Source organism: Caretta caretta, chromosome 14 (genome assembly GCF_965140235.1).
Source record: "Caretta caretta isolate rCarCar2 chromosome 14, rCarCar1.hap1, whole genome shotgun sequence".
NCBI lineage: Eukaryota > Metazoa > Chordata > Testudines > Cheloniidae > Caretta > Caretta caretta.
Window position 1 is genome coordinate 22,273,391 of NC_134219.1, and position 13,374 is coordinate 22,286,764.

Here is a 13,374-nt window from a genome sequence, read left to right on the forward strand (position 1 = left end):
TGGTAGACAAAGCATTATTTAATTTCAAGACTTTATAAATATGTATTTACAAAAAGATATTCGTCCAAAGAGTTTAACAAATGTACAGTGCCGGAGTTTGAAGAGATTTTTACTATTTCAATATATTGCTTTAGTATAGGAAGAAAAACACTGTTAATGCAATCCCACGATTTAGATCCAAAAAAACCTATACTTTTAAATTAAAAAAATACCCATCCAGGGTTGTATTTTCCCCTCTGATGTAAAAGACCAATCCCCCTTCAACTGAGTTACAGGACAAGGGAGAATTGATCCCCTCTCGACACCACTTTTCAAGCAAACTACATCACCTTCCTCCATCTAACTGAACAACATAACCCAAAAGTCCATGAGCACACAGCAGATGCAGATTTCTTACCAATCCCAATTAATTTGTTGGTGGGCACAACTTGAGGAGCAATTACAGCATGGATTAGTGTAACATTAACCTTTCTGCCAACTTGGCATTCAATCATTAGGTTTCTTAGACCACTCCGGAATATGAGTTATTCAGATTGCATGAATCCGCCCTGCCAGCAAAACAGTGAGTGAGAGGAGAGTGGCCAGTTAAAAGTTTGGAATCATACACTGAATTTTTAGCAAGGGCTGTTTTCAACTACTAATAATGTTCAACTGCACTGTACTAGCAAGTGAGCCTGAGCATTATTCTCTCTCTATTATATATATATATACACACACACACACTGTACCGGGGGGGAGAATCAGCAGTCAGTTATTTCCAATAACAGCAGTGCCATCCTTTGCAGACAGACTGGCAGTCAATGCAGGTCTGCAATACACCATTTCCAGCAGTGGCAAACTTACTGATCATTTATCAGGTATCACCATCCCCATCTATCCCAGGGAGCCTCAGATCCCCCTTGGGCACAGTGTAGATGTATTGTGGTCTGTTAAGGCAGCATGAAGCATTTTGTTTTATTAGTAATGGCCAGGCAACAACCACACACAGCTTCCCTTCGCTACTAGTATTTAGCACGGCTTCCCCGACACCCACTGCCTGCTCTCATGCTCTCTGTTCAGACACACACCACAGGGTCAGGGGGGGATTCTGCCCCACACTAAGGATTTAGTTCTACACCATCCTAGCTCCTGCCTTCTTTGGGAAGCAAAACTTCTATACATCGAGCAAGGTGGAATCAAAGCTGCAGCACAACCTCTCAGTCAGGTGTTAATCAGGCTGTCCAGAATATCAAAGTATCATTCATAAGTGAAGTAACTGAGCTGCTTAGATGTCACTTTAAGATCCCACCCAAGCCAATGACAGAAGTCCCACTGAATTCAATGGGAACAGGTTCAAGACCAACATCTGCTAACAGGTCATCTTCTAGCTGCAGTCAATGTACAGAATAAGAGTGGGATTTAGACAGCATTACTTCCAACTGCCAAAGTAATTCTGCTACTAGTAATTCTGCAGGGTGAATTGCTATTTGATGCAATTGCTGGAGGGATGGGGGAGTCCTTGGATGATATAAAGCCTGCCTCGTTTACATTTTTCACACTGACAAATTATGAGGAAGGATGCCCAGAAGTTCTCTCTCTTACTTTACCCCAGACTGTTTAGTTCCCATTTAGGCTCCAGATCTATGATTTTCTTTAATTAAAAGATTCGGTGAATTAACTCAAGTGCCTTAACCAAACAAACTATTAGAAGAGCTCTGAAATGCACACTGTTGCAGAAAAACTGAGTAATTTGCTAGGAGAACTGACCTGAAGTCTTACAAGATTTAATTTAAAAAAAATCCACACAGTTTATGCAGCTCCTAAACTCATGGTCAGAAAACATTTACTATTGTTCACCAGTATAAATCCACTCCAATTTTGGATCAGTCTTCAGGATGCAGCTTGGTCATCTTTAACCACAGTCTGTGGAAGAAAGAAAAGGGGCATTACTTCAGAACTAAGCTAGTCACAGCCGGATTCCTAGGGGAAATGCTTTAGAAAGATGGCCTGTGCCTTCTTGGCTAGAAAACCCTTGACAAATCAAAGAGTGACTAAATTTGAGCCAAAAAACTGAGTTAGTCTATATCTTCACTGCAAAATGAGGTGTGTTTTTATACTGAGTCAGCTATTTCAATGTAAAATCCCAGTGAAGATCAGGCACAGGTAGTTTTTACCTTGAGGCACCTACTCAACCCCAGGTGTGGGGGCAGAGTGTCTTCCATCTGTAGCTCACCATTGTCCTTAGACCCAAGTATACCACAGAGCATCACGCTAAGTCATCAGGACGACAGGCTGCCAAAAGGGTAAAGTACGAATACCCATGCTGGGGAACTCCTAATAAGGAGTTCTTCCACCCCTCACCCCATACTCTCTTTAGGCCCAGGCAGGGGAGTTTGTGGGACAGAAACACAGATATTGCCTGTGAGAAACAGCCTTCCTCCACTCCTGTAGCAAGAGATTTGCAATGAAACCACCACTTTTTACGCTGTTCACAAGCCCAGCAAATTGTAAAACCAACATAAAATTATTGAATGGTACCAGCTTTTCTACATGCAGCAATAAAGACAATAAAACTCAGTGCAGTTAGCTTGGTCTTGCTATGTCCCTGCCAGCTGAAAGCTACTGGGCTAAAGAAGACTGCTCCAAAGTAACTTGGTTAATGAGCCAAGTCTCAGTGTCCCATGTGCCCTATTTAAACACATGCTGAGAAGGGACATTTAGGCTTCACTCAGTAACCTTTGGGATCCTCACCTGCCGCAAGAACTGTCTTCCAAGATAGGAGGTAGCCATGCTGGTTAAATTTGTTGTTCTGCCCACTTTACACTTGATATAACCATACAGGTTGGCCCCCTGCAGAACCACTCCCATTGTAACCACTGCCTGTGACAGAGGAGAAAAGATGCAAGGATCAGGGATATATTGTCCAGTTCTCTAAAGTCACAGGTGACAAATCTGTCTAGGTATTTAATGCACCTAGTCGCTATAGGATTGAGGTGCTAAACTCACCAGCCATTTCACTTTGAATGAGAACAGGGCACTGAAAGCAAATATCACCCAGATGACAGGACAGGTAATTAGTCCTAACCAGAAGATTCGGGACTCTGCTTCAGATGAAACTTTTTTCCCTTGAGCCAATGCCTGGAAATGGAAGGAAGTAGAAATTGATCAGTCTGTTTACTTGTACAGCCCACAGTATCATTAAAAACAACTCAGAACCAACATCCCACATGGGTTTGCATCCATACTGCAGCGCACAATTGACTGCTTCGGTGCACTCCTAAGGCGCATGGGGAGCTTTCTAGCCCTCTTGGTGCTGTGGAAACATGGCATTTTTTTTAAAAGGATTTTCCTGTCAGTTTTCTGACTGAAATGAAGGTGTGGAATATGCCCTTCGCTATTTTTAGGGACTGGATAAGGCACATTTTTGAACTATTAACATAACACCACAAGTTCCCGATGACATCAGCCACCAGAAGAGCATACCAGTGGCCCATCATCACATGCCCTAGTGTACAGTGTCGCTATCACAAACCAAGGGGGTGGGAGGGAAATAGCGATACATCTTATTACTATTAGAAAGCTGGTGTTGCCATACCCAGCAAAACTTCCCCTTTAAACAATCATCAGCTAACTGGACTGCTGCATCTTTATTAACACTTAGCACTTGCTTATTAAAAAGTCCCTTGTATTGTATTGCACTATATAATTATACAGCATGAGACAGGCCAAGACATACTGCAGAGCCCTTGGTATATTTCAAAGCACTGTATAGGCAACAACAGATGCAAAATTAAATCCTTATGCCCTCAGTAAGTAGGGCTATGTAGAGTAGTACAGACAAATGGGACAGTGCTAACTCATACAGACTTACTATGTTTAGTTTTCGTACTAGTTCCTAGTATTACTGAGCCTGAGGTCATGTCCACCAGACGTGGAAAGAATCGAACCTGTGAGGACAAGCTCTCAAGCAAGCATCCATTCCCTATTAATATATTTTCCCCCAAGACAATATTAACCCAATACAGCATTAGGCGTTTCGGACAACTGAACTGAACTGCAAATATTCTATTTCTTTTCCTCTGCTCTAGTTTCTCTAAACTAGCTTGATCTGGAGAAAGGGCGGTCCAATGGTTAAGGTGTTAGTCTAGGATTTGAAAGACCTGGGTTCAAATTCCTTCTCAACCACAATTCCTGTGTGCCCTTGGGAAAGTCACAGTCTCTCTGGCCTCAGTTCCCCATCTGTACAATGGGGATAACAGCCTTCCCTGCCCCACCAGGGAGCAATAAGTACATTGAAGATGGTGAGGTGCTCAGACACTATGGTGATAGGGGCCATATAAACATCTAAGATTAACAGATGGATCGTTTAAGAACATAAGAATGGCCACACTGGGTCAGACGAAAAAAGGTCCATCTAGCCCAGTATCCTGTCTTCGGACAGTGACCAATACCAGGTGCCCCAGAGGGAATGAACAGAACAGGTAATCATCAAGTGATCATCCCTTGTCGCCTATTCCTAGCTTCTGGAAAATAGAGGCTAGGGACTGATGAAATGTTATGAGAGTTAAAACATTTAATTTCAGAAATCTTACACTGACTTCACACAGTGAAATGGTCTCTGCTTTTGGGATCCCACAAATGAAAGGTGAGGGCATGACTGGACTCCAGCTCTCCGCGATGGCCTGTTTCACATTTACACCAAAGGAGATACAGAGCCTCTAGGTCATTGGCTCCATATCAGATCAGGACAGGATAGTGACAGAACCGTTCAGAAAGTGGCTGAGGGTTAACAACATTTGATGGCCATGCACTAGCCTGTATGAAACAAGCTGGTGCTTTCAGCCGGTGACTAGTGCCAAATGTCCACCTCACAATAGTGTCACTCCTCAGCACATGGAGATTTTAATCAAACTGCAGCAGTTAAAACACAAACATTAAACATTTACCTTCCTGGCTTCAAACACCCAGTGACTCTTGCCATCATCATCTACCTGGTTCCACCAGCGAAGGCCGACCATCAGCCGGCCCGTAACATTCTGGAGAGGGTTAAATGCAGGAGGAAACGGGGTTCAGAGAGATTTTAGCCCTATACCACCAACCAAAGAAATCTTCCCGTACCTTGCCCATGAAATACCAGAATGAACATTCAAAACCAGTTCTTTCCATGTCTTATAAACTCCTAATGTCTTCAGTTGCCATGGCAATCTCACCAACCAATGCCACCGCTTATTATATCGGTTGCTACCAGACCATATTCCTTAAGCTGTATTATAGGTGATGCTAGTAGCTACCGGCATGGCTTATATTTAAGGTTGCCTAACCATTCCCATTATATGGCCCGGTTTTCAGTTGTCTATAACTTTGCCAAACTTTAACCATTTGGGCTCAGTGACAGCTCGTCAGCCTAGGCAAATGCAGCACAGTTAAACCAAAGAATTCACAAGCAAAATTCACAAAAGTGACATCTTTTGCATATATAGATTTGTAAGCTTAGGTAAGCATGTACATGTTAAATAAGTAACATAAGCCCACAAGAAGCACTTGTGATTTGATTTAAATCTGCCACGTTACTTTCTCGCTCTCTCTCGTGAAATACAATACAAGAAAACGTAGTGCCGCCGGTGAGGCTCAAATCGTGGCATAGGTACAAGTGTCTCAGGAAGCTGCTTTGAGGGCACTGCTGTAGTAACAACAGCTTAGTGAGGCTGTGGCAGGATTGCCGCACTCAAGGCTGGTTCTGACACGAAGTTGAGGGGTCTCTTCCCCCAGCACTGACACAAACGGGACTGGAGGGGGCTCCCAGCATGGCCGAGGGACCCAAGACAGAGCGCAAAGTGGGGGGGAGGTGGCAGTTGTCCTGGCCCCATAGAGCAGAGGACCCCCCAGCCAGAATTGCAAGGAGGATGAGCTGCAAGCTGCGGGGGAAGCCACCCTACTGCTGAACATCTCCTGCTTGGGGACGACTCCCACACCCCTGACTCAAGAGTGAAGGAGCAGGGCTGTGACAGAGCTGCAGAAGACTCCCTGAACAGCCACATGGCCAGTTCACTGGATGTAGGGGGAGGCTGTGGTCCTGCAGAGGCAGGTCAGAGGCCCCTGGCCATCACTGCAAGGAGGAGGACATACAAATTCCAGTGTAAGACTTTGTGATATGAGCCTCACCAGCTGTCTGAAATGTCTGAGCTGAAATTTTACAAGATAGTAGTCTGCCTCAGGGTGGGAAGAGTGCGGCTGAGTGGGTATCCGTGGGATGAGTGGGGAAGTTTGGGACAAATAGCCTCAAAAGTGAACTGGTACTGGGGATGGGAAAGACTGGGACAAGGAACCTGGAATGAGGATTTAGGATCACAAATAGCACGTGATCTTATAATTTAAGACTATCATTAGTCTTAAAACTAAGATTGCACAGGCAACCTTAACTCTAGCATCTCCTAACTTCTGAGAGTGCTTGACTTTGTAATCTTAATGTTCTTTTAATGTAGAGTTTATGTGCAATGTCATGTGCTGTAGGCTTGCACTACGTACTCTAACTGGGCTCCAAAGATAGCTTCTCATATCCTTATTCTCAGAGCTCAGTTGGGGCATGCTGCTGGGGAAGATCCTGTTGTTTCAATATTCACACTTCCAGTAATAAGGTAACTCATCAGTCTGACGGGCTAGGCTACAAAGTCACCATATACATCACTCTGACAAGCAGAAGCAGCTTTAAAGAGAAAGCAGTTTATTAGTACCACCAAACAGCAGAACTGTGCACTCCTGTTTTAAAGCCCAATAATGAATTTGTATTAGGTGTGCATTACTAATAATAATTAACATGATATTTCAGGGCAAGCCACAGCAACAGCCTGGTAGATTCTCTTGAGGTGGGAACTCGCAATGCCTTTGCCAAATGCTAGTGCAGTAAAGCAAGGCGTCTTCATTAGAGGGTAACGGAGTGGAAAGCCAAGTTCCTAACAGTATTGGGGTAGTACTTTATTCCTGAATTTGGTGATCTCAATAAGCAGAGTCAAGTATAATGCAAGCAGGCATTGTTTAGGATCTCTCGTGGCCATGCCAATGTATTTTCTAGCATCTTCAGCCCAACAACAATTAATTTCAATAATATTAAGGAAAAAACTGTGGGTTGGGGTTTTTTGGCAAGTCTTGAATCTGAAGGAGACCTCTTCATTTCTGTTTATGAAGCCTATAGTGTATTACGTGAATCAAAGGAAAGTCTGAGATTAACCCCCACCCCATCCACCCCTCCAAAATAAATAAGAGAGGGACAGAATCTGAGATTAAGAGATTCCCAGAACTTCTAAAGTTCTTAAAGAAATTGTAACGTTTCATAACTTTCAGGATCTAAAAGAGTTGACTTTATTTTTGAACAAAGCCAAACATATTCAGAGTTTGACCCGACCTATTGCTCTCTTGAAAGAATATTTTAAAGTGATAAAAGGGGCCTTACCTTTACTGTCCAAAAGTCACACGACAGGAGCAGGATAATTGACACCATGCAGGCAATAAAGCTGCTGCTGATCAGTTCACAGAGAAGATAGACCATTATTGCACTGACTCGGAAGAACAAGTGGAAAAATGATGCCACTGGGTGCCTGGAAACAATACATCAGAAATACAATTCAGTCATATATCTCTGAAACAAGACTGAAGCCACTTGGCAAAGAGAGGGCATGTTCTCTCAAGACAGAAGAGGATTTTTTTCATCTGCACAGCCTAGAAGGGCAAATGCCTTTAAATGAGACCAGTTTGCAGAGCATGCTGACAACAGTGGGAAAGATGAGCTTTCAGGGGTTCGCAACCTTTTTCTTTCTGAGGCCCTTCCCAACATGCTATCAAAACTCCATGGCCCAGCTGTGCCACAACTGTTTTGCTGCATACAAAAGCCATGGCCGAAGTTAGGGGGTAGCAAGCAGAGCAATTGCCCAGGGCCCTACACCACAGGGGAGACCACAAAGCCAAGTTGCTCAGACTTTGGCTTCAGCCCTGGTGGTGGGGCTCAGGGCCCCTGGCTGCAGACCTGCGCAGTGGGGCTTTGGCTTTTTACCCTAGACCCTAGCAAGTTTAACACTGGCCATGCTTGGCAGACCCCCTGAAACCTGTCCGCAGCCTCCCAGAGGGCCACGGACCCCTGGTTGAGAACCACTGCTCTAGGAGATAACTACACAGACTTATCCGGCCTGTAGCCATTGTTCAAAGTGCATGCAGGATTTGAGGTGGGAGAGAAGAAGGGAACAGGTGAAGCCCCTCAGAAGTTCTCAGTATGTAGCAGTTTTGGAACGGTAACATTAAGACAAACACTCTATTGAGATGAATGGAAGCAGATCGCACCTCTCTATAGGGAAATGCTGCTCTTTTCTCAGTCTGCTCTGGTGCGTTTCCATTTCAAAGAGGCTTTACTCTACAGGAGCTCCCTGTGTGTGGCTGTACAGCGCATTTGGGGTTAAAGCAGGAGTGAGGCTGCTGGATCAGCCACTATGACATGGCATGCAAGGGGAAGGGAAACAGAACAGAGGCTATTCCAGACATGAGACTGGAGAAATGTTCATGGAGTGGCCTAGAAAGAAGGATTCCTCCTCCCTCTATGTCCTGAAAAACTCCCTATTACACAAGACGCAATGCACTGGAGCCTGGATTTTGGCCAGTTCACACCTCTTATTGTTTCAGACTGTCTTCCTGAGTCTGCACACAGATAGCACAACATCACAAACATACAGACTGTGGACTTTTTTTAAATAGAAGATTAAATTCTTCAGCAATTCATGAGTAAGCCTCCTACCCTCCCCATTTGCCAGGAAACATTTCTTAAAAACATGACATTCACTTCTAAGTAAAGAGAGAAACTCACTGCTCATGCACCAATAAGTAGACATGAAACATACAACAACCAACATGCCAGTCCTGCTTTTGCCACATTTCTGGGTGGAACACAGGAAGGAACAATTCCTATTGACCACAGACCTTATCTTTGACCTTTTTGATCTCGTGGATACTTCTTCATCCGCGTCAAACAGTGACACATCTTCAGTGTCATCATTACTGTCCTAAAGTGGCAGACAGATACGAAATGTTACAAGAGAAGTAATTGATACAGTATTTTCAGATGCAAAGGGGGGATGGTTTTCGTTATGCAGAATTATTGGGATTAGGCCTTAAGGTCAAAGGACTCTGGAAAGAACTTATAAATTAAACAAATGCAACAGAAATCTCACACACACAAATTGTTTTAAACACTGTCTCCTTCATCTTGCATGTGAAAACCACCTTAAACACATGCTTTGAGTCCAAAGGGCTCTTTTGCAAACAGTAGGGTAATTTCAGGTCTTAATATAAGTCCTTTATGCACACAGCCTCACTCCTTTTGAGCATTTCTGGACTTTTACAAAACAGTTGTTTATTTTCAGAGGCCATAAACCTGGGCTTGTCCATGTTATATTAGGGTTCCCTAGAGGACATGAGTGGTGGAAGTACAGACTGTATATTTCTCAGAAGTTGGAAGTTACTTGTCTAAAGCCTGATTTACACATACTTTTTGCATTTATATAACTAGTTCAGTTAAGAGTGTGATTCTTTTTCTTTTAAACCAAAATAGTTATAAAGGTACAAACCCTAGCGTGGACAGTTATGCCAGTATAAAGGTGCCTTTGCGGATATAGCTTATTCTCCTTTCCGTGTGAGAATAAGCTACACTGATGTAAACAACCTTATACCAATATAACTGCATCCACAAAGTGGGTTGCATCGCTTAAACTACATTGATATAGTTAAAGCAGTACAAATTTTATGCGTAGATAAGCCCTCAGATATCTCCAGTGATGTAAATTTTCCTTTCAGTAGGCACACTTATCTGCCATTAACACTAAATCAGGCATTTGTGTGACAGGGTAGTATTTTAAAAAAACATCTGGCACATTTTTATCAACTAAAGCTGTGTCTACAGTGCCACTTTCAGCGCTAAAACTTTTGTCGTTCGGGGTGGGAGTCACACACATGCAGACTGCTGCAGCATTGCTCCGCATACAAAGAAAATCACATAATGCATTCTTCAAAATCTTTCCGGCTTCCCATTCAATTCAGGAATATGCTCAAATTTTCCCTTGTTTTTAAGACTCCTACCACTCCACTCAGTGGACTTACCCCAGCCAAATACACAGGCCATGGGCCAAATTCAGTGTTGATGTAATGCAGTGTTACAAATTAGTCTAGTATTCCATCAGTGTGCAAAACGTGTGTAGCTCACCTGCACGGCAGAAGGTGAGGAGGGCGGGGGGGGGGCTATGGCAGGAAAAGCAACTATCAAGGGATGTAAAACAAAGCAAGCCCTTACCTCACCTTCTTTTACACCTGCCTATCAGCTGCTTTTCCTGCTACACTACTCCTCTAAGCACATAAGTTAAATTATTTTGCACACACACAAGATGCCAAATCATTCCACACAGTACACATTACACCCATGTGATTGTGATAATCAACTTATTCCACTCTTTAGCCAACTTTTAAATTTGACTCCTTGTGTCTCTTAATACCTTTCCCTGCTTGTGTAATGCTTATCTTCTGAAACCATCCCACAATTTTGAGTCTTAGGCTGTGTCTACACACTGCCACTTTCAGTATTAAAACTTTAGTCATTCAGGGGTATGAAAAAAACCACACCCCTGAGCGACAAAAGTTTTAGCGCTGAAAAACGTCAGTATGGACAGCACTTTAAAGCTATCACTCCTCATTTGGGGTGGGTTTTTTTTAATCGCCAGGAGAACTCTCCCCTGGCGATAAAGCGTGACTACACTGCCCACATCATAGCGCAGCCGCGCTTTAACATGGGCAACGTAGACATACCCTCAGGAGAAATGCCTTCCGTAGGGCTACTCCTATCTGAAGGGTCTTCTATTTTCTCCTCACTTCATCTAATAGTCATCATATCTGATATCCTCTTTTCTCCTGTGCTTACATCACTTCATTTTCTCTCCCTCTGCTATAAATTGTTTTATGGTAAATCCATAACTATTATTTAATTGTGAAATATAGAGAGATACAGTGTTTATAAAATTAAGAATATTCAAAATAAGAGTCTGACCCGGAGAGATACGGACAACCAGTAACTACCAATAAAGTCAACAGAAGCCACAGTTGTTCATCACCTTTCTGGAGCAGGTTCTAAAGTTGTACTTTATGGAAAGATCTCAGGCATTTGCACAACTCAACTTTTTTCAAAGTTCCATGCCCAGAACCCCCTTCCACCCCGGCCCCTACCCTCCGGCTCCAGCTCCCCGCCCGCCCCGAACCCCCTTCCGCCCCGACCCCTACCCTCCGGCCCCAGCTCCCCGCCCGCCCCGAACCCCCTTCCGCCCCGACCCCTGCCCTCCGGCCCCAGCTCCCCGCCCGCCCCGAACCCCCTTCCGCCCCGACCCCTGCCCTCCGGCCCCAGCTCCCCGCCCGCCCCGACCCCTGCCCTCCGGCCCCAGCTCGCCGCCCGCCCCGACCCCAGCCCCAGCTCGCCGCCCACCCAGAACCCCCTTCCACCCCGACCCCCGCCCTCCAGCCCCAGCTCGCCGCCCACCCAGAACCCCCTTCCGCCCCGACCCCCGCCCTCCGGCCCCAGCTCGCCGCCCGCCCCGAACCCCCTTCCACCCCGACCCCCACCCTCCAGCCCCAGCTCCCCGCCCGCCCCGAACCCCCTTCCGCCCCGACCCCTGCCCTCCGGCCCCAGCTCCCCGCCCGCCCCGAACCCCCTTCCGCCCCGACCCCCGCCCTCCGGCCCCAGCTCCCCGCCCGCCCCGAACCCCCTTCCGCCCCGACCCCCGCCCTCCGGCCCCAGCTCCCCGCCCGCCCCGAACCCCCTTCCACCCCGACCCCTGCCCTCCGGCCCCAGCTCCCCACCCGCCCCGAACCCCCTTCCGCCCCGACCCCCACCCTCCAGCCCCAGCTCCCCGCCCGCCCCGAACCCCCTTCCGCCCCGACCCCCACCCTCCAGCCCCAGCTCCCCGCCCGCCCCGAACCCCCTTCCGCCCCGACCCCCGCCCTCCAGCCCCAGCTCCCCGCCCGCCCCGAACCCCCTTCCGCCCCGACCCCTGCCCTCCGGCCCCAGCTCGCCGCCCGCCCCGAACCCCCTTCCGCCCCGACCCCTGCCCTCCAGCCCCAGCTCCCCGCCCGCCCCGAACCCCCTTCCGCCCCGACCCCCGCCCTCCAGCCCCAGCTCCCCGCCCGCCCCGACCCCTGCCCTCCGGCCCCAGCTCCCCGCCCGCCCCGACCCCTGCCCTCCGGCCCCAGCTCGCCGCCCGCCCCGAACCCCCTTCCGCCCCGACCCCTGCCCTCCAGCCCCAGCTCCCCGCCCGCCCCGAACCCCCTTCCGCCCCGACCCCCGCCCTCCAGCCCCAGCTCCCCGCCCGCCCCGACCCCTGCCCTCCAGCCCCAGCTCACCGCCCGCCCCGACCCCTGCCCTCCGGCCCCAGCTCCCCGCCCGCCCCGAACCCCCTTCCGCCCCGACGGCTGCACCGCCAGCTCTGTTCACCTTCCCGTGGTGGCCTCTGAGCCATGAACCCTCCCTCTTCAATCACCGACCCCCGACCCTTGGCCTCTGACCCTGTGCCCCTCCCCGCGCCAGGCCGCTGCCAGCGGAAACAGCGGGGCAATCCCACGAACCCCGGGCTCCTCGGGACCCTCCTCACCTGCCGTAGCATCGTTAGAGCCGCCTCACTTCCGCCTCCCGCCACGTCACCGCCCGGGGCCAATCCCTCACGTGAGCTCCGCCCGTCGCGTGTCGTCATCACGCCGCGCCAGGTGGTGGGCGCATGAAGAAGGCGTCAGTGACAGTCCCTGGCCGACGGGGACGGGCGCGGCTGGTTGTCCTGGCGGCGCGGGCGCTCGGCAGGACCCGGTGTAGGCCCCAGCGGCCGGGGTGGCTCCCCATGGCCGGCGCTGGGGCCCTGCAAGGCCGTCCTCTCCCCAGCACCAGCCTCCCTGCCCCTCCCCGCTCTCTGTGGTGTGGCCGGGCCGGCTTGGGGGAGCGGGGCGCTGCCTGTGCGCTGGGAGATGCAGTCCCCACCCCCGTGCGAGCGGAGCGGAGCGGAGCCGGGCGGGTTTCCCCACGGCGCGTCGCCCCGGGTTACTGCATGGCTGGGCGGGCACCAGCCCAAAGCCGAGCTGGCGAGGTGCCAGGGAGCCGCAGCGCTCTCCGCCCAGCGCCGCACACCTGGGGCACGTCTCCACTGCAAACCCTGCAGCGCCCAGTGTAATCGCTTGGTACAGCAACGGGAGGGTTTTTTCTAGCGGTGCAGTAAATCCTCTCCGAACGGCAGCGGCTAGGTCAAGAGAAGAATTCTTCTATTGGCCTGTCTGCATTACAGGGGGGTTAATTTGACCTAACTACCTTGCACACAGGGTGTGAAATTTTTCACGGCC

At 48.7% G+C, this 13,374-nt stretch overlaps 1 protein-coding gene across 3 annotated transcripts; it reads right to left on the reverse strand.

Annotated features, from left to right (window-relative positions):
• Positions 1-12,764, reverse strand: TVP23C (trans-golgi network vesicle protein 23 homolog C). Of its 3 annotated transcripts, none has more exons than XM_048817593.2 (7): positions 12,642-12,764; positions 8,938-9,020; positions 7,427-7,571; positions 4,926-5,015; positions 2,986-3,117; positions 2,731-2,859; positions 1-1,902 (listed from the first exon to the last, which is right to left on the reverse strand). In XM_048817593.2, exons 1-7 carry the CDS (start codon positions 12,738-12,740, stop codon positions 1,870-1,872), a joined length of 711 nt encoding a protein of 236 aa, XP_048673550.1. In that variant the 5' UTR covers positions 12,741-12,764; the 3' UTR covers positions 1-1,869. The 3 variants fall into 3 exon arrangements, with proteins under 3 accessions (XP_048673550.1, XP_048673552.1, XP_048673551.1); XM_048817595.2 differs by lacking the exon at positions 12,642-12,764 and adding an exon at positions 12,485-12,574; XM_048817594.2 differs by lacking the exon at positions 4,926-5,015.
• Between the last annotated feature and the right edge of the window lie 610 nt (positions 12,765-13,374).

Coding starts and splice junctions, on each gene's coding strand:
- TVP23C (XM_048817593.2), bottom strand. CDS start 12,740: ATGACGACACGCGACGGGCGGAGCTCACGTGAGGGATTGGCCCCGGGC. Junction 7,572..8,937: donor TCAAAAAGGTCAAAGATAAG/GTCTGTGGTCAA, acceptor TATTGTTTCCAG/GCACCCAGTGGCATCATTTT. Junction 1,903..2,730: donor GAAGACAGTTCTTGCGGCAG/GTGAGGATCCCA, acceptor TTTCTTCCACAG/ACTGTGGTTAAAGATGACCA.